The following is a 27,147-nucleotide window of genomic DNA, read 5'->3' on the forward strand; positions in this document are numbered from 1 at the left end:
TAAACAGGCTGTCTTTTCCTAGTTCAGAGAGCTAAAACTCAGTAAGAAACTATTAGTGGCATGCTAAAACTAAGTCTGTTCCCTATGGACCTTGGTCAGGTCCAAAACAAACACATCTGCAGTTAAACTCCCCACTCCTCAGAGGACAAACCTGTCTCCTGCCCAGGACCCAAGGCAAACACCCTTTCTGAAATAGCATTGCTATTATCAGAGTCAAAAAAAGGAAAGAAAATAAAAAACCCAAAAAAGTCAACCCAAAACACATCTACTCAGCTCAGTGCAGGAAGGCTGTACTGGGTGTTCAGGACTTAGCACAGTGTCACAGCACCCAGCTTGGGTGCAGGCATCCAGCCCAGTCCCAGAGAAGCCAGCTTGATGAGGACAGACATCATACCATTCCTTCTGCATGATGCCAGAGTGACAACGCAAAATTTTCTAAACTACAGAAAACCATCTTAGAATTACCTACACTGCTGCCACTGTATAAGCCTTTACTTTCATGAAAGCCTCCTTTACCAAAAGGAGGGAAAAAACCACACAAAACATACTCCTGTTCAATCCTCTTTAAACCCTTCCGTTAAAGTAATGTAGACTTAATATACCTCTTGTTAATTTGTCTCAATAGTTAAATTCACACCGACTGCTAAAAGCTTACACAGCATTCACAACCTTTTGACACTGATCTCCTTTTAACAGCTACAAATTGCAAATCATTGTGGGATTAAGGTTATCAAGACTTGAACAAGGTCAGAGAGTATATTTCAACAGATAATCCAACATTCAGACATTTTGGTAGGTATAACATTCTACAAAGACTGTATTAAAAAATTCATTGCATCAACTGTCAGGTACTAGAAGTGCATCATTAAAACTATTGTTAAAATTAATGGCCTTCTTTGTCTCCTTCCTCCCCACTTAGCACAGAAGAAAAATAATGAGATAAAACCATGTGCTTTGTTAAATATTGAACCTACTGGAACCTGCAAAATAGCAGATTAGTAATACTCTGAGGCTGAGATCAGTTTACAGAGGAACCATCACACAGCAGCTATGGCAACACAGAACCACCACACTGCACTGCCAACTAGCAAAGAGAAACATAAGAACAAAGAGCAAAGCAACAAACAGTATCAGCCTGCTTTCTTAGGGCCACAGAAGTGAGAATTAAGGCTCTCAGAGGGAGCACTCTTCAGTTTAGCACAGCACTTCTGTGTATCAGGGGACTTGGGAAGGAGTATGGAAAAGAAGAGACAAAGCACATGGCATAACTGAACAGTTACCTAAAGAAATAACAGACCCACACAAGTAAACACCAAAAAGTCTCAAGTCTCTCTGACAGTAATGCTATGCACACACGCATAAACAGAGATCCAACAGCAGTGAAAATGATAGTGCATGTTATTTGGGACAGAATGTGCACCTATCTATCTCCAGCCACCTGCCCAGGTTCCCAAGCAGAGACTGGGAAGCAGCCCAGTCTGAAAAGGCTAAGCAATAGCTGTGTTAATAACCCAACTCCACACTAACTAAGGAAAGCTCACACAAGCCATGATCAGCAGAGATGTGGTGAAAAGAGGACTAGGCAGTGGTAAGCAGCTGAGGGGCAGCAACGGATTCAATTTTGCAAGCCAGCAAAAGTTTGCATGTTTACACCCTTGCTTGTTTTCAAGAAACTTTCTGCAAGCTTTCTGTGTGTATAGTTTGCAGGCTTCTGCTAGGTCAAATGGAAAACACTGGGCTCAGTTATTTAAGCTCAAGTGTGCGGAGGAGTAATTACCAAAGCTCCACTGGACAGAAGGATTGCATTCTTTTATTCTTCAAATGCCACCACCCACTAAGATAGGATAATAAAACTCTCAGAAACCTTGTAAGCAAATCCAGCAAACACTGTGCAGAAGTTAGCCTGCAATCACTTGGTACCCATCTCAAAAACTCCATCTGTGCCTCTCAAAGTACTGTGGCACAATGACCAACTCTGCTACTTGCTGCCACTACCATCATGGCATGATGCCATGCTGCCACCACCATCATATTGGCATCACCATAACTAAGTGTTAGCTGGATTTAAAGTCTAAATCACGTGAAGGTTGAGATAGAAGCCACATGTACAGTTTATTCTAAAAAGTCTTTCTGTGCAAGATTGGCAAATCATACTCATTCCTAAGCCAGACAAATGAAGCCCCAAAACACAACTGCTCCTTCAAAATTACTGTGATGCAATAGATGCAACACAGCATTCCCACATAAATATTTAATATCAACAATATACATGTTCACTAGCTGATTTTAAAACTATTTCAAATTTTAAAAGGGTTAACACCAGATGCACACGCTATGGTAATGATATTATTGGTCACCTTACTGAAGCATCACACCTTGAACTTGATGTGTGAGTAGGCACGGTCTCATCCATGGTCTGAACAGCAGCTTTTCATCTAGCTACTTCACACCCCCATTTTGTACTACTGGTCATGAAGCCCTCTGACATTGCCAGCAACAATCTTACAATCAGCTCAATAAAATTTCACATTACTTTAACAAAAACATTTTAAGGCTGAAGCCTTTAATAATTACCTTTATTTCCCATTGAATTTAAGTGTTTAAATAAACAGTGTTTTCATGTATTTCAAAAATATGTACATCATGGCTATACTCACAAGGAGAATGTGAGTATGTAATATTAGCACCTTTGAAGAGACATTTTTACACCAAAGTGGACAGATTGAGATTCTGAGACACCATGCACCATCCTGCATGTTTAAGACCCTTACTTCATTTAGCAGATGAGCTTTTATAACCCCCCAGCCTCCACAGCACAGGAAACCAATGGCACACATGTTTACCAACGGTTTACCAGTTTAGTCCTTATGTTGTCTTGTCTTTCCTACTACCCTACTTGCTTTTGTTGCTGCTACCAAAAAACAGAATAGGTTTTATCATAGGGTTATTTTCTTACTAGTTTAACTTCTCCTGCATGAGCAGCAACAAGTTGCTACTGAAAAGCAAGCCTTGTTTCTCTCTGCAGGCCTGCAAACACATCCAGACCAAAAAACCACTTCAACTTCACAAAGTTAACATTGAAACAAGTTGCATTAAACTTGTTCACTGGTCTCCTTAAAAAAAAAAATCATTATAGGTTGGTAAAACTCCAATATAAATAAAGGAGATGGACAACAAAACACAAACAAGTTGTAGTTCACTCAAACATGAGTGTGCAAGTGTCTGTAACTCTGCCTTCAACTTGCCCTAGATTTGAGTACTTCTCTATAATATCTATATTCAACCAAACATTATAATACCTTCATTACCAATCATTTAATATCTAACTGTAGTATTCTCACAATTAACACTGTCACAAACTTCTCTAGTTATGTGCAGTTCCATCCCTTATGGACTTGTTTAATACAGCTGCATGAACAAAGCATTATAAAACTTCACTGCTGCCGGGTTTTGGCTTTTTGTTTTACTTTGTAGCATAACCACAGCATTGATACTGTTTGTTTTCTTGTTAGGTGACTGTGTCAGAATGCTGTGATTTAAAATTAAACATTCTCCTCCATATAACAAAGTTTGCCACAAGTATTTCAGGTCAGCCACAGAAGATAAACCCCTATTACACATCTTCATAAATACCATTTGAAAGAGGGGATTCACTGAATAAAGATCTTTACAGATTACACTGTGAGATAAGCAAGGCAGTTTAGGATATGAGCGGCAAGGTTCAGAAACAGAACTTCATAGAGGTGCAATTAAAATGTTTGTGAAGCTAATTAAAAACAACCTGCTACAACCTATTTTCTGGGAACTTGTGCTACTAAATGCTTGTGAGACTCTGGGTCACTGAAAAGTAGCTCTAGTGTAAATGGAGCTATATGACCCCAAAGAGTCAATAAGCTGCTTTATCCAGGGGTTTACAGAAATTTACCTTTACACTCAAGTAACTTCCCCAGTCCTGCAGTTTCCCACCACCTATCTTTCTCCTTACTTGCTTGATCATTTACTCTTTCTGTAAATGATCAAAACCTCACTACTGTTAAGAAAAAAAGATGATCAGCTCTCAAAATAAATCACAGAACAGTTCATTCAGTCTTCTCACTCCCATGTGTCCATCAGGTGCTGTCATACAAACAATTTTGTACCCACCATTCCATCATAATTATTTTTATCTTCCTTCCCTTGTTCTACCCCTGATCTACACAGATGATCATCAGTCTTATTACCCCCTGTCAGGAGGGTCAAAATCAATGAGGCAGGCCAATTCATTGCATTCCATCCAGTACAATCCCAGTGAAGTCCATATAAATTCGTACCAATACTGCAAAGAACACATGCACGTCTCCTGTTTTGTCTCTTGCACCCAAGATCAGGCAGCTCGGATGAAGGAGCAGCAAAGAACAGGATATGTTCCTGGTCAGGATCAGATGTGACCACTGCAATTTTCCCACCAGCACACAAAAGCAAAAACAAGTAGACATGGGGAGAGAGGGGAGAAATATTTTCACGAGAAATCTAACTTGCATCAGATGTATGGTATGATGGTATTTAGGCCCAGCTCAGCCAGGGAGCTTTGCTTCCTCCATCTGACAAACACGAGTGGAAAAGCTCCCAGGTCCTACCCCTTGTTGCCTTCTCCAGGAATTAGGAGGAATTGCTCCCACACATTTCAACCTCTGTATTTCAGTAATTGGTAAAGAAGTAGGACAGTACAAGGATACACATCCAATTGCAGTCAGGAAGAACTTTGTGACTGCCACAGGAGGAGCTGGAGCTCCTCTCAGTTCCTACCATAACCATTCATTCAGCTCCCTACACACTGTACAGCCTGTTCTGGCCAAGAACACCAACAGGACTCCTATGACTTAGCTGGTTTGCCATTTATTTCACTGCTTCTGAAAACCAGTCTCACCAACAACCTATTTCCCAACTAAAACCAGGAAGTCTGCTGGGAAGCCATGCCAGGGCAGCAGCGATGACAGGAGGGAATTCCTCATGCTTCATTTCTTAGCCATGGCATCTGGCCACAAACAATTCTACAGCCCACCTGTCCCTCAAAACCCAGGAATGGATTACAGATACAGTGAGCAGATCAAAGTCTTCTTTTGGTAGGTTCTCCCCTCCCCTAAACCCCATCTCCTATAACAAAACAGAAGAGCCATGAGATTTGTTATGATTTGGAAGCATACAAAGCATGTTCAGGTTCTGTGGCTGCTGGGGAGCAAGAAGGCTCAAACAGCAGCAGCAATCCCAAAACAGTGAAGAGCCTGGGAAGTAGAAATAGAGATGGTGAGCAATTCCAACCCAGCCCACTGGTTACAGAAATTATACAGGGCTCCTGAAGACATCAGAAATTTAACAGCTTTAGCCAGGCTTTTCTCTGAAGATAAAATGGTCAAATTTTATAATTAAGTTTTATGGCTAATAACATTATGGAATGCAAATTTCCTTCATTATCTGTAAAAAAAATTAACATATATTACATTCCACTCTAAACACTGTGGTATCAGCATAGGAAATGAAGAAAAAGTCACCACAAATCAGGGTAATGTTAGAAAGGCTTTGTAAACATTGCAAGCACAAAACAGCATTCTCATCTACCAGAACTTCACAGAAATGTAGCAGAAGCATTTCAGCACTGTCAACCTGAATGTAAGTTCCCTAAATTATTTTGGAATAAGCCACATGCCTTTTAACATAACCCAGGTTCAAAGATAGGCATTGCCAAGATCCACTTAATCTTTTAGAGGCATCACTGTAGCCCCCCCAGGTACCTTCCAGTTAAGCACTGCAGAGAGTTTAGCCCTCTATAATCAGTCTCTTCTCCTTTTCTGGCACGGTAACAGTGCAAGAAGTAGTAAATGGCACCTGCTGTGGCTAGGACAGATCACTACACATATAGAATCTGCTAAATTGGAAGGGACATATCAGGATCACTGAGTCCAACTCCTGGCCCTGCCCAGCACACCCCAAGAATCACACCATATGATATATGCCCCTTGTGTCTGGATACAATATTCAATATGAAAGTGGAAGCTAGGCAGACCAGGACCATGTGTCTCATGTTTGCATTAACAAGTTATTGCCAGACCCTTGACTGTGATTTATGAACAATTCATGCAGGAAATGGAACAAAAAAAATCAAATAATTATCTCTAAAAAGCTAGTAAGTCTAAAAGGCTGGGCACATGGTGGTGAAATCCCAGCACAGTATAAAACCACAAGGAAACTATATACATGACACTTAAAGGCTGAGTTAAGTTTTCACTTGCACAAAGCCAAGGTCACAGGAACAAGCCCAGCGCAGTCACCAGCACAGAACCACAGGAGCCTCCCTGGCAGGGTGGGGACTTCTTGCTGAAAGTGAAACTAAAATTTTCCAGCAAGTTCACAAAACCACCACTATCCTTCTTCATTCAGCGCAGCTACTCAAGCACAACTTTCACAGTCGCATACACAAGTAAGTACACAGACAAGGAAGGAGCCAAGCACACAGAAATACAGGAAAATATAGCTCCAAGCTTCCAAATTCAGGCACTGACCAGCAGGAGAGCCTTAGTGTATCTTGGATCAAGTGGAAAAAAAAAAAAAAACCAACTACCAGCTTTTCTCCAGCATCCCCATAAGGAAGCAGTGAGTCTACATGCATTTTCAGAGTCCAAATGCCAATATCCAGACACTACATATATAAGAGGACCTGATGGATGTCAGAAAAGGAAGACACCTATGAAAAACCTTGGGAGTCAACTTTACCAAATATGCAGAGTAGCTGAGCTCAACATCCCTAAACAGTCATGAGAAGTGTTTGAGATTGCTTCTGATTTGAGATGTCAGAGCTGACCAGGAAAGGGGGTAGGCTGGGGATGGAAGGGAAAGAAAAAACAAATAGCAATAAATTTTAATCACACATAGGCTGGATTCCTTCAGTTGTTTGTCCAAGATGCACTTTTTCTGTATCCACTACATGAAGTCTCAGATCTCATGAAGCAGCAAGCATGTCCCTCTGCCTGCCACTTCTGTCCTGATGTCTTTGCCCCCTAAAAACCTTTTGCTGGTTGAGTCAAAAGATATATCTTTAGCTCAGTTATGGCATTAAAAAAAAAAGACTGACTATGCAAGAATACATATTGTCCACATGGCATTCACTCATCCTGGAGAAAATTATTCCAGTCACAACCTAGAGAACTACCATTCAAAAAAATCCAATGACTTTGGGACAACATACATCAATTCTTACAAGAAATTCAGATAGTTTAAAAAAAATTACATATCACCATGTTTCTAGTTAACTAGTTATCAGTCAAGGTTTTCAAGAGTTATCTTCTATATCCCAAATTCCCAGGAGCTCCCCCCACAGTCTGGATGTGACAAGGAAACAGACCCATCCCTTAAGAGTGGCCCAGTCATGTCAGTGATACACTCCCACATGTGCACACACACACTTGTTGCTAGCTGGCTCCAAGCCACCCTTGTTGGCTGGGGAAAGCTCAGGGGTGTTCAGCATGGGTTGCAAGAATTCCCACCCCAGCATGTGATGGAAGAAGTACAGATATATGCTTTAGTATGAACTGAAGATTTACTATACTCCCAAGCAACTAACTGGAAACACCTCATTAAAGACAGGCTTTTAACAATCTTGGATCCATACATTGCTGTATAATTATTCTCAACTTGAAAGAGCTGCATAATTTCCTAGGAATATCACAACCTCTAAATGCAAGTCCTAGAAGGGAAAAGTAGATGGAAGTCTATGCATACATATGTGTGCACAGGCACATACAGCTACATAGTCATCCTTCTCTCTTATCTAAGAGTATACACAACAAAGATGACAAAAACCCATCCCCATCTCTTCCATCACTTAAAAACCAATGCCTCACCTTGTGGCTGTGTTTTTGTATATCAGGAGGAAACAGTCAAGCCAGAAAGTGCATAATTGCATTTCTATTTACTTTGCCATTCACTTTATGAGGGGGAGGAACAGGAGCACTTGAAAATATGCCCTTCCCTGAGGGCTGAAACTCATGAAACATGGCTTTTTTAAGATAGAGTGTTTTTTTTTTTCCTTGGAACTCTAGTATTTCCATTCCCAAACCCTTACAATAACTTCAGTGGGTACATCTAATCACCCTGCTAATCCCCAGATAACGTATTTAGTATTCAGTCTTTTATTTGAGCCATTACTGCCACTCAGGAGAAATCTTGTTATCTTTCTCTCAACATCAGTCACATGTGACACCTAATTAGTTATTAAAAAAAAGCAAGGTATAGGAACATACTAATCTTTGAAAGCTCTACCTTCTTTCAACTTTGAAGGCATTACTCCACATCTGCAGTGAGAAAGCAGAAAGGAAAAGGAAGTCAGGGTAAGCTTTTTTGTTTGTTTTCTTTTACGATTTGTTTGTTTTCTTAAAGAAGAATAGGCTATAGTGCTAAAGATCAAGGCTGACCTCCCTGGATGTTTTTGATATTTCCCCTGAAAAAAGCCCAGATCTGAATCATGGATACCCCAAATGTTACATTCATCTAACAAGCCCAAGATCTGTGACAATCAATAGTGTTGAAGCATGACAAAGATGATACTAATTTTACAGTTTTTCCTTCTGATTAAGAAGGAAAAACTGTAAAATTAAAGGAAAAAAAAAATCCCACTGTTTCCCAGTATAAACAGGTCTCATCCACAGATACCTTAACAATTGATAGCTACTATTATAACATGGTGACCCAAAACTGTAGTATTAAGAGGCCTTTACCACTTCAAATTTCATCTGGATATCAATCCTTAGGAACACCCTGCCCTAACAGGATAAAAGATCTCTGATAAGGTGGCTCTGATGTTAGCTGAATACAAGTTGAAAACCAAGAAAAATGTTAAGCCTTTGAAATACACAGCCATTCACTGAACAAACCCAAGACAGCACTCAACCTGGTAACAGCAGACATGAATTATTACAGGCAGTTGCCACTGCAGACAAATTGCACCCAAGCGAAACAAAGATTTTTAAAGGGTTCCACCGGTCCAAGAAACACTGCCGGCACTGGGAACCAAGTTCAGGAAAATTAAACTCATGGGAAGTTTCAGCTGTTTCTTTACTCTTACCATCCCTCATCAGAAACAGCAATAAGAAATGACTAGGGAAAATGAAGGACAAAGTAGTAGAGGGATGGAAGAACATCACATCTAAGTAAAAAAAAAAAACCACACAACACCTAGCATGCTGAAATACAGTACTTAGATTAGATTTAGCTACAAGAGAAATCAAGGGCATTCCTAAATAGTAGAGGGGATCTAAACTCATTAGCAAGAATTTAAAAACACACTACAAGGACACAGTGTGTATCAGACAGTCCCATCAACCAATATCTACTAGACACAACTGCTGCTTAAAGACTGTGTGTGTTATGTGCAGAAACTGCCTTTTTCTCAGCCACTGTGTTTTTATACTAAGCTGAAAGAGGTGTCTACAGTATTTCAGCATTTCCACCTACTCCCCACTTTTATGCATCAACACTGACTCTGTTGCTAGAAGTCATCTCTTGGGGTTAAATTTTAACAGACCATGTTATATTTGCATAAGTCTAGTTAATGAAGAAGTGACTGGCAGAGAGTGTAATATCCTGACCTTCTGTCATGAATTTTAATTGCCTGCAGATGGTTAAGTTTAGCCTTATCTTCCCACATGAACAGATCCACCTGAACAATTTCTGCCTCACCTTATGTAGTGCACTGGCACCTTGCAGAGCCCACTGCTGTGCCCATGAGTTACCTGCAACACATCCTGTGGTGGGTGGAGCAGTGGGTCAGGTGTGACTCCTGCATGGAGGAGCTGAGGTGAATGCTAAACTGAAATTACTCTGCCCAAACCCGGTTGAAGAACTCTCCCTGGTAATTACACAGCTGCTATAAATAGAGCAATTTCTGAACCAGCCTGGTTATTCTGATGTTTAAGGTCTCCACCAGTCTTCTAAATTCATCAAACTTCTACAAATTCCTCGTCCCCCACACAGCGTCCCCCTCCTTGTTCTTCAGGTTGCAACCAAAGAACAAAGCCATTTTAAAAGAAAGAACAGCTTGGAAAAATCGAGGAAAGGAAGCAAGCACTCTTCCATCTCTCCATGAAATTAAGAATTTCACTTCAACTAAACAATGAGAACCTTTCCTTCTACAGCATATCAATGCCAATAACAACTGAGAATGACCAGCAGATTTATCAAACCTGAGGTCAACTTGCAATTCATCAAAAACCTTTACTAAGTTCTACATAATTCAATTACACAAATTTCAGTAACATTTAGATATCCATTAGAGGAGGTACAAAGCTTTTCCCCTGTAAAAGCAATTTTTGAAATAAAGGTTACATTGAATACATGACAGTTCAAAACAAGATGCCTTTGCAAAAATCACATATTGCCAGATACAACTCTCAGCACCCTTACTCAGCACATTTTAGAAGTGCCATTTGGGGTTTTTTCAATATGTGCTTTTGCAAAGAAACCACTAACTTTGCATGCAGCAACTTGCAAGATCCTCAAAGATTTTCTGCCAAAACTCCTCTACACTACAGTGTTAATTCACCATATAAATATTCAAAGATGTTCTTGACTACCTGCCAGAAGGGAACATACTCCTCTGTAACTACACAGCTACTTCCATGCTTACTTAGCTCACTACAGTAATGCCCTGGGGTGGAAATAAAAGGCCAGGCAACAAAGTTCTCTACAAAGACAGGTAAAAAAAAATCCCAAAGAAAAAAGAAGCCATCTTGGTCACTCCAGGACACTTTCATCCTTTGATATTTAGCTGCCTAGAGCAAAGCAGGAACCCCAAAGTTTCTTTGTACATAATGCATAAAGTTTCCTTCACCCATTGCTTCCACATTTTCACCCCAACTGTCCAAGACAGGCCTGAAAAATTCATGGCAGGATGAGTTTCTATATCAATAGTTGCAAGGGGACAGAGAGAAAGCTGACCACACTTTACTTCGTGTATTCCTCAAATACTGGCAAAACCACTGAAAAAATTATCACAAGAGCTCACTGTGTCACATCTCAGCTAAGAAGGGAAGCCAGCAAGCCTAAGGATATCCAACCCCATCCTCCACAGCTGATGACCAAATGCAAAGGTAAAATGAGTTTGGGAATGAACAGGCTTGTTTTACACTAAATAGAAACAGTCTGTGAGGCAGAAGTAGGCATCAAGGGAAAAAAGCAAGGAAGATTAGATTCTGTTTGGGTCACATTTTTCATCTATTTCAAGAGGCTAATTTTGTCATTTAAGAGATCAAAGAATTCAAGGCTTAGGTGACATTTTAGACCCTTATTTAACCTAGTTTTACATTAAATAAATATATTTTCCTTAATGATATCATTTTAAAAGTAGTCTTTTTTGCACATATATTCTTACTTGAACAGAAATTTAAAACAATCTTCAAAATTAAATATGTGGTTATTCATATTTAATATAGTTGTTTATTCTACAAAAGGAAACTTGAAATAGGACTTTACAAATTGTTTAAAGCTCAGAGAACATATTTAACTAGTTCTATTTATTATAAAAAGAAATTACAATTATTGAATCATCTCTTGGTAAGGTTCTAGCAAAGAAATCCTTTCTCTCACCTTGTATTAATACACTGCCCTTCATTACTGAGATATAGTTAGACCAGTTTGCAAAAAGTGCAGGGCACTATCTTTGCACTTGACTGTTAGAGCAACAGGTTACCTATTTACACTACAGAGATTTAAATAAACAGCAGATTATTATTTGTAACAAGCTGGATGATTCTGGAAGACATGATCTAACTGACTCACCCACTCCTCAGCTGTACTCTCACCATGCCAAGCCCGGCAGGAGTGGAGGAGGGTGGGGGAAATGTGTAAAGACTGTTAAGGAAGGAATTCTTTATGTAGTAAAACTTGTATGTGGTTCCCCTTGATTAAGATACTTCAAGGATGCCTTAGTTAAAAAAACAGTAATTTAACTAGAAATTCTCTTTTGTTCCTGTTTTTTTGCATTACTTCAATACTTAGGTCTAAAAGTAATTGTCTGCAAAATAGGATTTATAACCCTTTTAACTACACACACCGTATACAGAAGGTGCAAGCTCTATATCACACACCAATTTTCACTGCAATTAGATTTTACAATTTGTCAGTCTTTCCAAAAAGGCTTTTGTGACACCTTGCAGATTCCAAACTATAGCTGAGTTCAATTTATTCATCCAAAAAGGAGAGGGATAAAAAGAACAGGAAAAAATACAGCCTCTATTAAGTATAGCACAATACAGATACAAAGCAGTTTAAAATAAAGTCTCATACAATTGACACACATTGCTTTTCCCCTACTTACACCACACTGCATCCCAGACAACAGATCCAGATCAAAATCCGACTCACAGCCACAGATTCTCACCAAGATCAAACATAATTAATTTAATTGCTTTTTAAAGACTTCCAGTAACACCAGTTATCTTAATTACCATTCATCTACTCTGTCAGATGATAACCTTTTGGCTCTGCTAAATTTGGGAGTGCCAAGAACATAGCATTTCCTTTTTTCTATTGTATTGCAGATGAGAGTTGAGTCTCCAACTTTTACATTTTTACATTTTTTTGGCAGCACAAGAGGTTTTTAATAGGATAGCAAGTTAAGGTCCTTTCTGAGTCCTGGAAGAATATGAAAGGAACCTTATTACCAATGAGAATACCAGGCACACATAATATCTTAGGAGGAACAAAACCCCTTTTTCTACTTTCTGCTCTCCATACTAGGATAAAAACAATTGTGTGCATTTCAGTATGAAGGGGAAAAAATTGTCAGATTAGAGAGCATAAGGACCTGAATCCATAAGAAAACAGACTTTTCCAACTGAAGGAAACAAGTTTAAATTCATTTCACAATTTCTCTTCTCCTTACCATACCCACACAAATTATGCAGAATACTTTCATAATCAGGTTGCACTTCTCTAGGCAACATAAAATTTGGTTTCAGATGATCACTATAGTACATTACCCTCTTTCAGCATTGCAGTGTATCCCAAGTATTCATATTCTTTAACCCCTTCCTTCTTTCCCCAGGCAGCAAAATGGAGTTCAAATGAACATTACACTTTCAACAGTTTTTACTATATGGGGACAAATATAAGTTAAAGGCAGAAAATGCAGGGCCAAAATAAGAAGCTACAACAAAAGGAGGTGAGAACTAACATGGAATATAAATAAATCAGCAAAACGTTTATAAGCAGTCTTCATTTTTCTTAGCACTTTATGTGAACATTATATAGACACAGTCCATTTCTACCACCTGACTAGTGGTTTCTGCTCCATCCCAGTTTCCTCTGCCCAACAGCAGCATGGAAGCACTGTGGAAGAAAGGATACATCAGGACTTCCAGGGCAACAACCAGCAGCAAATGTAGAGATTTCATTTTATTTCTGCCCAAATCACCCTAGAACCAAATTCTCCACTGAATACATTACACAACATGAACTAATTTTTCCTAGCCAGCTCCAAAGATTTCCAGTGTATCCCATTTCCTCTAAAGGCCATTCAACAGATCTGGGCAACTTCAGAGAGGACTGTACAGTCAATCACAGACTTAATCCTGAAACTAAACTTAATCAACTACACTAAGGACACTGAATCCTTTAAGGATGAACACAGCAGTGCAAGACCTTTCCTACACTGTATTGCAAAGAGACAGAGTAAAATCAAATTTGACAGGACTACAGCAGGTCAGGGCTTTTAGGACCCCTCACTGCTTTGACACTAGTTTTCTCAGTTCTAAAGGCACCCTGCCCTTTTAATAGGCAAAGAAACCTCTACATCATGTGAAGTGATATTTTGCTGAAAACACAGAAAATAAATTAGCATTTAATTATGTTCTTATATGTAAAACCACAAGCTATGGGATCCACCAGGTACTATACACTCCTCTTTTACCCTAATTCCTACTGAAGAAAATTTATCTGGCTCAGAAGGGGGCATTGCATGCTAGAGCAATCCCTGACCTAATCCAGTAACCTCTAATTTAGATGTAGCATCAAGTGAAGCAGTAAGAGCAACATTAAAGTACCTGTGAAATGCAAGAGCTCCTGCAATGTGAAAGTGCCCTGGAGCAGAAGTACCACACTCGAATTCCCCTTCAGGGCAGAGCTGCACTTACTGACACAATGCACATAGCATGAGATTCCTGTGGGAATTCAGGAACACCAAGGATAGCAACCTCACCCAGGAAGTAATCAAGACCCAGACCTCAAATGGGCCAACCACAGTATGCCACATTGTTCACTTCAGGATATGAATGAACACAACACAGAGATCATAAAGCTAGAAGACATTAAACCAGGATAATCCTACATAATGGCCCTCTAAGCACACTTGTTACCTCAATGTCAGAACACCACCATCCCTGAGCTAGCACACTCCATACTGTGCATACCCAGCATCACAGTACCAGGCAAACCAAGGAAATAGCTCCCCATACATATCCCCCACATTTCCTCCAGGCAAACACGGACTCAGTCTCCTGTCAAAGGTCCATCACTATCTATGTGGTGACATATTTCCCTTCTATATACAGCCCTAAGCTCTCCTCCTTTTTCAGCATCTCATTTATTTGGACTCTGACACAAATTTAAGTATCATGACTATTATCTCACTTCAGGTAAACAACTACAGCAATGACATCCCTCTTTCTCCTGCAATGGGTTTTTAAAAGGAATGTATCAGGACTGTCCCTGCGTGCTGGCATGCCCCCCTTTCAACACAATGGCTGTTTATCGTGGTAACACTACATCCTTGCAACCATTGCCAGGGCTGGATGGTTGTCAATATGGGCAATGGAGGGGTTTGTTGTGGCTGTCTTATTCTGGAGAAGAAAAAGGAGAGCAACTCTCCTTTTCTCCAGCACTTAATGTCCTTATAATGTCTTTCTCCTGGAAGAGGGGTATCAAGACTCTACTGCAAGCCTGCTCTTCCACTTAGACCAGCATCTTTTAACAGCAAGTTTTCCAGAATTATCAAATCATTTATGTTGGAAGAGACCTCTAAGGTCATCCAACCATTAAACTAGCACTGCCAAGTCCACCACTAAATTCCTCTTTTTGGCCTACATCTTTGGACATAATCATTGAGCAGTACCTATCCAGGGCAGAAACACGTGCAAACACAAAAACCCTGGCCCAGAAAGTTTTGGGACTTCCCTAATTTATTACAAAATGCCCTCAGTGCTCTCTGGCCCCCCACTCACTTCCTGGTACACCTTCTCTCTGTGCAATACATCAGGAATGGGCCCCATCTCATCCTGCACTGCAGTCAGGCACTCAGTGGAAAGGTCAGTAGTTTGAACCCTTTGAAAATTTAAACAGTGACAGAAACTTGTCAACAGTGACAAGCTGGCACGAGGGCTCTAATTATGAGGCAGTGGCAGGACACACAGATACAACTCCAAATATGCCCCCAGACAGTTTTTGGAAAAGGTGATCCCTTTTGATGTGCATTTTTCACAGTGCTCAGTGGCCAGGGACCAGGCCAGGAACCAGGTGCTTGCACAGCAGGCAGATGCTGACAGCCATGCAGTCCGTCTGTGCCAGCACCCCAGCACAAGGCTCCACTACAGCCAGACCTCTGCAAACAATCCTGACTTCACTGGAGTTATCTTCTGTGAAGATGATCTAAAACAGCAGCTCAATCCTTGAGGATCCCTTTTTTGCCAAGACAGGAAGGTGAAGCCAAGGAGGCAACAGAGTCCAGCAACAAAAAAAAAAAAAAGAGTATGACATTTTCCACCTGTTTCACTAGATTTTCAGACTGTCTCTAATTGCCTTCTGTTCACAGCACAGAGGAGATGCTGCCTAAAAAACAGAAGCACAGGGGGCCTCACGTGTCAGCACATAGCCCTGCCACATATCAGGACATGTCCCAGGGCAGTGGGAACCAGCCCTGCCACATTCATCCCTTTACCCTTCCCTCATACCAAGATGACAGCAAGGGGTGGGGGGTAAGGTACTTCCAGCTCTTTTGCTCTTTCCCCACACACTCTGCAACACACGATCCATCACTGCAGTCTTCCTTCAACTGGGAGAAAAATCATGAAGTTGAACAAGGTAAAGGAAGTAACAGAACATGCGCACCCAAAAAAAAGAGCAACTTCTGGAAAGAACACAAATATGTTTTTCAGCAAGAAAGGCTTAGAGCTTTTTAGTTTATTTTGGATAATTATTTTTAACTGCATAACATGTTCAAAAAGTATTAGCCTTATACTTGGAATTAAACAGGACATCTATTTTTAAATATTATTCATTCAGTCACAAATCATCCCCAGAGAGAAGACAAATAATAATAAATCAATGTCTCCAGCAAGCACAGAGTCACCCTGGCTCTAAATCAGCCCAGCTGACCATTCTATGTTCATATTTTACATGTACCCCTGGATTGTATGTGCCACAAAACCTTTCTAATACAGGCATCTCTTCAGACTCAAGATCCCACCTTTTAAATCCAGTTAAATGCTCCAAAGCATCTTCTTTCAACCCCAGATTCTGTCAGCCAAACCAGCTACATTGAGGCAAGTTTATACACTCCCACAGACAGCAGGCTAATATATTTTATCTTTATAAAATGGAGTCTCAATTTGAGAAGTAAAATATCCCAGTCTCACAGGTGATGGGAGACTACCACTAGGGCTAACAGGAGACAGATAAGCACAGAGTTTGCTTCAGTCCAGTACACACTTTTCCAGTTTGTTCCATCTATTCTCAGGACTGTAATTTATACAGTATGACACATGAAAAAGGCACGTTACCACCAAGACACTGTCCCATTTGATGCCTCAGACGTGCCTGACCATGGGATTCCACCTTTACCACTACACTCCTAGCATTAATTTCACTGTTTCTCCAAGAGGGAGAAACAAGCAAGAATTAATCACTCTCCAAAAGCAACCCATTTTGCAAGGCCAGGTATTGTTCTTTCATCCTATTGCACACACCCTTACCTAAGGGAAGGAAAAATGCTTGAGTGAACACACTTCCTTTTCTTTAGATATGGTACCCTACAACACACAAAGAGCTGTCACACCATAACCCTGTTGCGCACCTTGCTCAAAAATAACTGATCTCATAAACCAGAGAGTTTGGGGGTTTTTTATTAGACCTAGTCTGTTTGTTTTTCAAAGTCAGAAAAGGTACAGTCCGTCTGTTTTCTTCAAGGAGATGAACACACCCAATACTGTTAGTCACTATGTAAGCAAAGTAACTACTATCTTTTACCAATGATGAAATATTTAACACTGTCTGCTGAGAAGGGGAAGTTACTCACCATGTAGTGACAGAAAACCCACTCCAGCAGATTACAGGTAAAGAAGGTCTCAGTCAGGAAATTCTCAGCTCAAAGAGTTGGAAGACAACCTTAACATCCAGTATAGAAATTATTTCTCCTCGTAAAACAAATATGAACAACAAAATACAGTTTACATGGAATCCATTAACTTCAAGTTTCCCAAGTTTTAGCAACCACTAACTTCATTATAGCCTAAATGAAAACCTTTCTAAAGAGCTGCTTTAGATTAAAAAAAAAAAATTTAAAATTTGGGTTCTCAGGTCCATGCCTCACTTCTCTCCAGAGAAAGATCTACATAAAGACCCCAAGAATTCAGTCCTGAGTCTTAATGCAGGTTCTCATGCTCCCTCCTGCTATGATGTGTAAGTTGAAGACAGTGCATTAATCCTTTAGGCATAAAAGGACCTTCGTTAAACTCTACGGAGGTGTCATTCAAGGAGAGGCTCTGCAGGAGGACTGAAGTAACAGACACCACTGTGGCTGATGCAGCAGTCACTCTATCCATGCATCTCAACCGCTCTCTAAGCCTTGACTGATCTAGGTTGGGGTTTTTTGGATAAGAAAGTACAAGAAAAGCATATACATAGAAACAATTTTTCCAAATAGTGGTATGATGCACCTGGGCATTGGAAGCTTCTTGCAAGCACTGGAGTATACTTGCAAAAACTCAACCTCTATGTTTCACATGTTGCTCTTCACTGGGGAGGGGAAAGAGGAGAGCAACAGGGATCTGGAGCAGCAGCAGTGAAGAACATCAGGTTAGAAGCCTGACATCTATGGACACTGTAAAACATTTCACTAAAATTATGAATAGCAGAGTTCTTTCAATCTCCTTTCTTTCAGTACTGATTCTCCTGTAACCAAGGAACTTCCAGCTAACATTCAGAGGGCAAATGATGAACTTGAACTGGGTTTCAATAGCCTTGAAAATAAAAATAATTCTAACACAGAATGGTATGATTTCTGACAATGGACAAAACTCCATTTAAACTCTTCTCTTCCCTTTCTCCTTTTCCATTTTGAATATAGTGATTGTGCACTTAAGTATAAAACCACTTCCACATTCATACAATTGTCAACACTTAACTTGCCCTGTCAAGATAACAATGTAACCTTCCAAAAGCATGTTTCACAATTTTAATAAATCTTCAAATGACTGGTGGTTGGCAGGGGTGGGTGTTTCTTTAAAAATGTCCTTTTGTCCTGAATTAGCTCAATGCTCCCAATCTCAGCGTGCCAGTGAAACACAGCATCCTCACCAGCAAGTACCTGGGCACTGTGCGAGTGACATTGTCAAACAGAGGACTCCTCTTTACAGATTACAAAGTGCGTAAATGCGGTTTTTGAGTACGAAGACCAGAGTGAATACTTTATTAACTCTCTGATTAAACTTAATAATCTCTAGTCTAAATGAAAAGTGTGTTAACTAAGTTAAGAAAATTATTTTTTTTAAGCTCAATAAATCACACCAACAAGTTCTGAATTAGGCGCAACAGCCAGGTCCAAGAGAAAAATTCCCAAGCACAGAGGAAAAGCACTCAGAGCAAAGCAATTATACATCACTGTTCCAAAGAGAACAAAACCATATTCTGAAGGACACCACCAGACTTTCTTGACAAAAGACTGTGGAAGCTGAAAGATACATGGTGTTAACACAATATGTTCCCGTGAATTTCCACAAGAAGCCTCATCCAAGAACAAGATGTACATGTGGAAACCAGGAAAATAAGGGTGATGAACTCTCTCTGGAAATGATTTATGCTGACCATAGCTGTTGTTCATTATAAAGCTGTAACAGAAGTAAAAGCCTGGAAAGAAGCAATAGAAAGGCTTTGGTCTGCTGGCATTTAACTACTACTTTATTTATTCTCTTTTGTTAATACAATCATATTTTATAATATAACTCTTAAAACAACACAGAAACCAAAAGGCTTTGCTCTATTCCCAGTGTCCTCCCATAAAATGCTCAAATAAATTCCCATTGTTATTCATACACAGACTGCTGCTCTTTGCTCATCCAGGATAATGTGGTAAATTAAGAATAAAAATAGCTGGCCAAACATTTCAGAATTTACCCACCATATCACTTTTCTCTCATCAATAATTTCTAACATAACATTTTAGGAGCATATTCCATCTTTGGTCCTCTGCCATGATCTAAACTGGGGGGTTGTGGGGGGCAAAAAAACACATTTCAATGCTAGGAAATAAAAGCAGAGCACATGGGAACTAGCTGAAGTTATTTGTGGAATTAATTACATAGACCCATCAAAGCATGTTCTTCCATGGCTTAATTGCATGTTTCTCCACAGCTAAATGCATAAGCTGTTGACTGTCCTCATGTGTTTATCTAATTCCACTACAAAATCTTTCATTTTTTGGATGCTAGGTCCTCTTCATTTATAACGAGATGATGTTGAAGTCCAGAAAAGAACTTTATGATCAATTTATGGATGAAAAGTACTGCTGTACATTCCCTATACTGATCATCAAAATAACCTTAAGAATACATAACATATCTAATCTCTGTCATGTAGGCAGATCCTTTCCTCCCATCACACATCCTGTGCTTTTGAGATAGAGGTTGGTCTTGTACTGAAACACACAGTCACCATCTCCCACCAGACAGAGATTCAACAGCTCTTCACCACTTGTTCCATATCCAGCAGAAGATCCACACACCTGAAACAATGCTAGGCTGCTAGAGAATGCTTCCCCGGCACAGGAGCTGCCTCCTTACAGGAGGAACTATAATTAAGCTACTCTCAAATAATAACTCTCACATTATTCCTCTCTGGCATCTCAACATGGTTGACGGTGCATCTGTCCGGTCTACTCAACAGATGAATGAATATCTAAAAATGCATTTTATTAAAGAGTGAACATATTTCTCAAAGAAACCTTCACAAAGTCACTGCCACAGCTGTAGATGTATCCACTGATAACCAGCCTCCTCTGCATGGCTGTAGCTCTCATCCAGAGCTGGCCAGGCCGCCAGAGGGAAGATGCAGCCCAAAACACACCCAAACTCAACCCTGCCCTTGGCTGAAGGAACTGGAACTGCCCACACCCTCTGTTAGAGCTGACCATCTTCCAGCAGCCTCCCCACTGACAACCAGCTCCCAGCCCTGGCCCAGCCTCTGCAAGCACCAGTGTCAATGTCAGTGTCCCTCAGCTGCTAGGATATGCACCTGGAGTCAGGGGCAGTGACCCTGTACCAGCCCCTGCCTGCTGGTCTCACAGATCAGAGACAACAAAACATAATTCCAAGTGTTTGGATTTCAGTGAATTTCTCTTTTTGGCTTCACTCAGGGCTGAGCCCAACTGAGGGCCAATAATCAAACTTTCTCCTTTTATTCTCTCCAAGGCAGTATCAGGTGGATATCTTTTCAAAGAAAAGGCTCAGAGACATCATATCCTAATAAATAAATAAATGGCAGTTCGAGTCCTCCTTCTCAACGGCCCACATTTCACTGACTTTGAAGCTGAGTATATTTACAAATTAGTAGTTCCTTGCCTCATTCTCAAAACTAAAGCTTGCAACAGAGCCCTGTCATTGCTTCTGTCACACCCACAGGTTCCAACGGACTATTCTATTTCCTTAGGCTGTCATTTCTGTTGCTACCTTTAAAACTCCCAGCTTTCTTCTGAGAATATACTGTCACTTTCTGAAATTACAGCTCAGCTGCATCCCCAGAACACAGTGGGGGAGGGGAGAAAGACATAAAAAGGGCACTATAAGTTATTCTTTCATCAACACAATAAGGAGTCAGACATTGAAACTCCTCCCTCCCACCTCATAATGTTTAAACCCTGTTATTCATTATTCAGACTGTTAGTAAGGCATCCAAATAAATGCAGTTCTCCACAACTTCATGCTAGGAGTGCCTCAGTTTGCAAGATAGGTGGAATCAGCTGTGTTTTTCTAATTGTGCACTTTCCTTTGAAAGATGGATACTGTGCAACACTTGAAAAGCAGATCATGCAGGCTCTGAGCACACCAAGCCACACTGCTACCTGGCAGCAGAGCAGATACACTGGCCTAAAACAACATCAGTTCAGCTCAAGCCCACGTGCTCTTCCCCTTCCATGCCTACATTGATGTACCTATTCCCTAATTGTATTCAAAAGATTTTAATAACAACACTTCCCTACTCTAACCTGCTCACAAGAATCAACCCCAACACACACCATGGACAAGTGATTCTACTAGGAGAAACAGTCTAGGGGAAAATCAAAATTAGGATCAAGTTACTCAGAGGTATTAACACAGCCCAGCTAATTTTCTGCTAAGCTACCCAATGCTGTGAGCACATGATAAATATTTTCATGCTACTGTATGAGAGTCTTCCTTCTTTCCCCAGACCTGAGGGGAGAAGGGGGGATGGTGCTCCAAAGGGCACTTGGGAATAGGTGGAAAGAAACCCCACATTGCCCCTAGTTTGCCTCTCACCTAGGCACCCCTCCTCCACAGGATCCTCATCAGGGAGGGTTTCCCACAGCAGCAGCCCCTCCCCACACCAGCTTTTAGACCTCTTTAGAAATATTTAACACACTACACACAGTGCCTCACGTAGCAGCTCTTGTTCAGGGTTGCATCCTCCTTTCCTGGCAGAGCACATGCAAATCAATGGGCTGCTTTTATGGTTTGGGTTTTGGGTTGGTTTTTTTCCCCTCCCTGAGGAGCCTCAATTTCTATTCCAAGGCAGAGTCGTGCTTCAAACACACGGAGCAGCATATGTTATTTCTTCACCTACCAATCAAGATGCTAGAAGAAACCAGCCTGGTACTTCTATATCTGTCATTTCATAAATGCTAGGCAATACCCTAGAACTGTCTTCATTGCAGCATCCGATCTGTCGCCACCAGACAGCCCAAGAAAAGGAAGCTATACAGTTGACAGAAAGAAGCCAGGCTACAGCAACCCAAAGGCTTAGTCTTTAAGTCATTTCAGTGGCTAGAAACAAGGAGAGCAAGTTTGTCACTCGTCTTTAACACCCTATCTGCACAAATGTCCCTGAAGAGTTCACACAGTGCAAATCTGGCTACACCAACTCTGCATCCACTTGGCAGAATCCTATGGGTCCACATGCAACTATGACAACTCCTGACAGTTTCACACCAACAGAGCCAAAATGGAAAAGGAGAAGTAGCACATTTGGCCTGTAGTTATCTGGCACCGAGACACACGGAACTGGTTCCAAGGGTGACCTGTGGCATCATGGGGCCGGCGAGACCCCAGGAGCTCCCCAGGAGCAAGGGGTCTGCCAGCCAAGTAAGCATTGCTTCAGAGGGCAAGAGGACAGACAGACAACAGCAGCAGTTCTCAGAATAAGCCTTGCCCCAAAAGTCCAAAACTAAGTTACAATTTCTCAAAGCAGTCTTTCAGTCAAATATATTTGAGAATTAAATTCCCTTCAATTTAGAGAGAGCTCATATCTTAAAATGCACCAGAGGCACAATCTTCTAAAAATGTTTTTCCAGCTATGTCTTACTGTTTAATTATATATTACCATTCCAAGCTCCCATGACAGATTTTAAGTAAGTTTGTCTTTTTTCCATAATTAATCATAGCAAAGACTCATCTGTTTTTCAAGCCTGTGATGACAGCACTGTTTTCACCACTGTAAGGCAATCATCCCACAGCATTCCTTCCTGAAAGCTATTGCAATAAGGAAAGCTCACCTATCTGCACAAGAGGCCTTTCAAAGATATAAATCAGCTCCACGCGCATTACTTCATACTACAGGTAAGTTAATAAAAAGGAAAACTGCTTTTCCATAAAAAGTCATTATATAGACACACAGGCATAGTACAGGGTAATATGCTAAATACTACAAATTATAAATATATAAACCTAACATAACCATCCAGGAACAAGTATTCTACCCACTGAACACCACTCAGCCACCAGCATCCACCACTGGTACAGAAAGAAGGGAGGCAAACAGATCATTGGTCTTTCTGAGAAAAAAAGCAGCTTCCTTTATGAACTCAATAACCAGAAGTTATTTTTTAGGCAGCTTTGGTCACCATCAAATACTATTCTTAGTGCAGAAGAGGTCTCTTCAAAGATAACCTGTGGCTACATGTAGATCAGTAACAGACTACTTAATCAAAGAGGAGCCATATCCAAAGCAGAAAACAATAAATACTAATTGGACCACAAGGAAAAGTCTCTTTTCTTTCATCACAAGTCACAGAAGTGACATTAAGGGCACAGAAAATCTCTACTCTGGCACTTATCACTTGTAACAGATTATAGCACATTCATTTAAAGTTTCTTTCCTGACCACTGAAGGAAAAAGTGTTTCCAATATAATCAATAACATACAGAGATACCCATTCAAAGTGTTTTATCCTTCATCCTCTTAGTTTGAGAGCAAAGAACAAGTGAGATACTTGCAAAATTACTTTTTTCCATCTGTGAAATCCTATGGCAACCCCCCCCCTTTTTTTTTTGTAAAAGTGACAAATGGAAAGCCTGTTAATTTATTTTGACTGGTCTATAGAGAAATCATTATTTTCTGCAGTTCTCCTAAATCCTTCATGTGGCACACTGGCAGCTTCCCAATTACAAGTCTAAGAAAAATTCACATAGCTTGTTCTAATAAAAACAAGCATAGATGGGCCCCACACAGCCCTGAGCAGGTGTAAAACTATGAGTCCTAATACAGCCTCATAAGAGTGACTTCAGATCAAAGCTCAATAACCAACACACTGCCTGTACTGACAGTGCCACCTTTATGGCTTTCTAGCTGCTTCACAGTTTTAGAAAGCAAGATAACTAAAGCAGCAATGACTACAAAAAAAGCCAATATATTCGGTAGACAGGCTGCTAAAGACTAAAGTTTACATTTGTATCAAAATATTTAGAAACATTTTTACTAGTACCACTCTTTGTTAAGGTCTGACCCAGAAAGATTCTGGCATTTCAAATTATAATTTCCTTCCAAATTGTTACAAGACAAACAACAAAAAAGACTCCGCCATAGATCTTAAACATCACTTCTAGAACGTGAATGGTTTTAAATAACCACAATAATCTGACAGCTTGGTGATCTGTTCAGAAGAGATGAAGACAAACATTGAAATAGACAAACAGAATTGCCTAGGAGAACACAGAGAAAGTGATCTTTACACAGGACATTATACATCTATCTTCTTTTATTTACAAGAATAGAGTAAACTGTTTTCAGTATGCTTATTTAAAAATGCATAGGAATAATACACACTCAAAAAATATTATGACATATTAAATAACTTGATCACATATTAAATCATGTAGAGAGTTTTTCACCCACCGTGTTTTTTGTATTTTATTTATTCAGTGAAAATATTCACTACACATTTGCATGTGCTCCCTAACCAAAGTGTTAAGAGACTTCCCACATCACTGGTGCTAAGAACTTACAGAGCAACAAGAAACAGAGCAGCCCTATTTTCTGTGACAGCAAATTATTGCCTTTTTCTGATCTCGAGTCTCAAAAGCCTTGCAGAGGCCTTAGCTACCCCAAATATTACTAAGTTATAACACTTCCACTGTATTTCAAGTCATTTAGACTGAAAAGCATCTCATGCTGGAGAAATCTTCCCAGAAAAAAAACCTCAGTTTTCCTTTCTAAGCATCAAAATTAGCATTCTCTTTCCATAATATCTAGGAAAATTAAAATATCTTCCGCTCAGTCCTGAAAATTTGCTGTCACCTGGGCTTCAGGAAACTTCAGTCCTTTCATTAGAAAAACCCTCGTGCAGATTTACTTGTAGTCTATGGTTCAGATCTGAACTACAGTAGTACAGTAATTTATTTGAAGAAATCACACATCCAGATCCTAACCAGCATAGTAATTAGAAAATAATTATTTAAGATCAGTCATCATTAACTATTTTTAAATTAATGCACAAGTCTGTTAGCCTTGTATTCAAATTTACAGCACTTTCTCATTCCACTGAAGAAATTCAATATGGTTGTAACAGGAAATTTACAATCATCAGCCCCAAACAAAACAACAGAACTTACTGTACAATTTGTTCATTCATTAAAAACCTCCAATACATCCATGTTTCCTCACACACCTTATAAAACTGTAGTACTTACATACATACACACATATAAATGGTCTGCAAGCTATCCCCACACTCAAAGCCCATAAAGATACTGACTACACACTTACAATCAAATGAAGTTATGTCCAGAGTAAGAGCAGAAAACAAAAAACACTACAGAATTCAAAATTAAAAACCCACAAGCATCTGTTTCATAAACTGCTCTTCCAGAAGAGGAAGACTCAGAAAGCGAAGGTCTAAGAAACAAACCAGATCAAACCCACATCCTATGTAATCTGACATATCAAATCACAACCATCTGAAGACCTACAGTTTTTAACATGTGGAAAACTTTAAAAAAAAAGACAAACCACTGCTAGGTTTGCTAGATATCACCGGAAAATCTTTTGATAACAGGAGCATTTTGCATGTAAGAAATGCACAGCCTCAGACTGTGAGGCTGAGGAGTCCAGCAGCCAGACCCTGAATGGAGCACAAATTTCTACCAAGGTTTAAACAACTCTCAGCTGTCCCTCCAAAACCTCTGTTCTCCCCCTGCTGAAGTGACGGTACCTCACTACTCATCCCAATATCCATCAGAGCCTCAGGAGACCCAACACACTATGACCAAACAAAATCCACGTTTTCCTAATAACCTTCAGATCTGTTACACGAATGTTTTGCTGGAGGAAATGCCTGAGTGAGTAGCCTTAGACAACTGTTTTACATTAAGGAGGAAGCACATTAATTTACTGCATGAGTACTACCGCGATGCACTTCCAGGAGGTACAATGTTGCAGCCACAGTTGCCATTTTCAGTGCCTGAGAATAAACATGAAAGCTACCAACACTGGGTTGCATAAGAGCACTTTAAGCACATGGCTATTTACACAAGTAGAGGTAATTATGATGCCAGAGGTGTATCCCAAATAAACAGACTTGACTAATATTGACAGAAAAACCCAAAACAAAACAAACCTTGAGTTCTACAATTACTATTACTCAGTAAGAGTAGAGGAGCTGCATGAACAGCCTCAGTCACTAGCTGTACTACCAACATACACCCAAAAAAACTGCTGGAGAAAGGTGCTGTTTTAAAATGTCAATTTATATCAGAAGCTATGGGTAGAGGAGAAAAGAGGAAAACACCGTTCCCCTCGACAGTTTACCTGATCTGGACTTGATGATGTCGCTGAACTCGCTATGTCCCCCGCCAGGTCCTTCCTCCTGCTCGGAGACACGGGCCATGCTCGTGGGCTGCAGTGTGCCACGGGTGGACCCTAAATCTGCTGGGAAAAGGCTCCCATGGAGGGCCACGGCTCAGCACCTACAGCATAGGAGCAGAAAGGCACGATGACTCCAGGGGCTATGCCAGGTGTGACTCCGCGTGCGATGGGAGGGATCGAGGCTTGCTGGCCATGCCCACGCGAGTCGCGGGGCAGCGATCTGCCATTCACCGTGTCCCTGCAGCGGGACACCTTACAGTGGCATTCAAAAAGTGGGATGGCCCTGAAGGTGCAGCAGCACAGCTGAATCCTCAGCCGTGAAAGCCAAGCTTCACTCACCCTTGGGCGACAGAGGAGCAGGACACGGCCCTCGCCGCGACACCACCGCCACCACGGGTCACCCGGCTGGCACGGAGGGGACAGCCCCGCTCGAGGGGTGGCACAGCGAGGGAGCTCCGCTCCCGTGTGCCAACGGCACAGGGGTACGGGCAGGCGCTCTGTCTCGGCCGGCCCAGGGCGGGACAGCCACGTGGGGGAGAA

At 40.7% G+C, this 27,147-nt stretch overlaps 1 protein-coding gene across 1 annotated transcript in view; it reads right to left on the reverse strand.

Annotated features, from left to right (window-relative positions):
- The window catches only part of UTRN (utrophin), a 341,542-nt gene extending 314,839 nt beyond the window's left edge, over positions 1-26,703 (reverse strand). The window contains 1 exon segment of the mRNA XM_014306655.2: positions 26,551-26,703. Within this exon segment, the coding sequence (XP_014162130.2) occupies positions 26,551-26,629 (79 nt within the window). The 5' untranslated portion in view covers positions 26,630-26,703.
- Positions 26,704-27,147: the final 444 nt, after the last annotated feature.

The sequence above is a fragment of the Geospiza fortis genome, unplaced genomic scaffold (assembly GCF_000277835.1).
Source record: "Geospiza fortis unplaced genomic scaffold, GeoFor_1.0 scaffold162, whole genome shotgun sequence".
Classification (NCBI taxonomy): Eukaryota; Metazoa; Chordata; class Aves; order Passeriformes; family Thraupidae; genus Geospiza; species Geospiza fortis.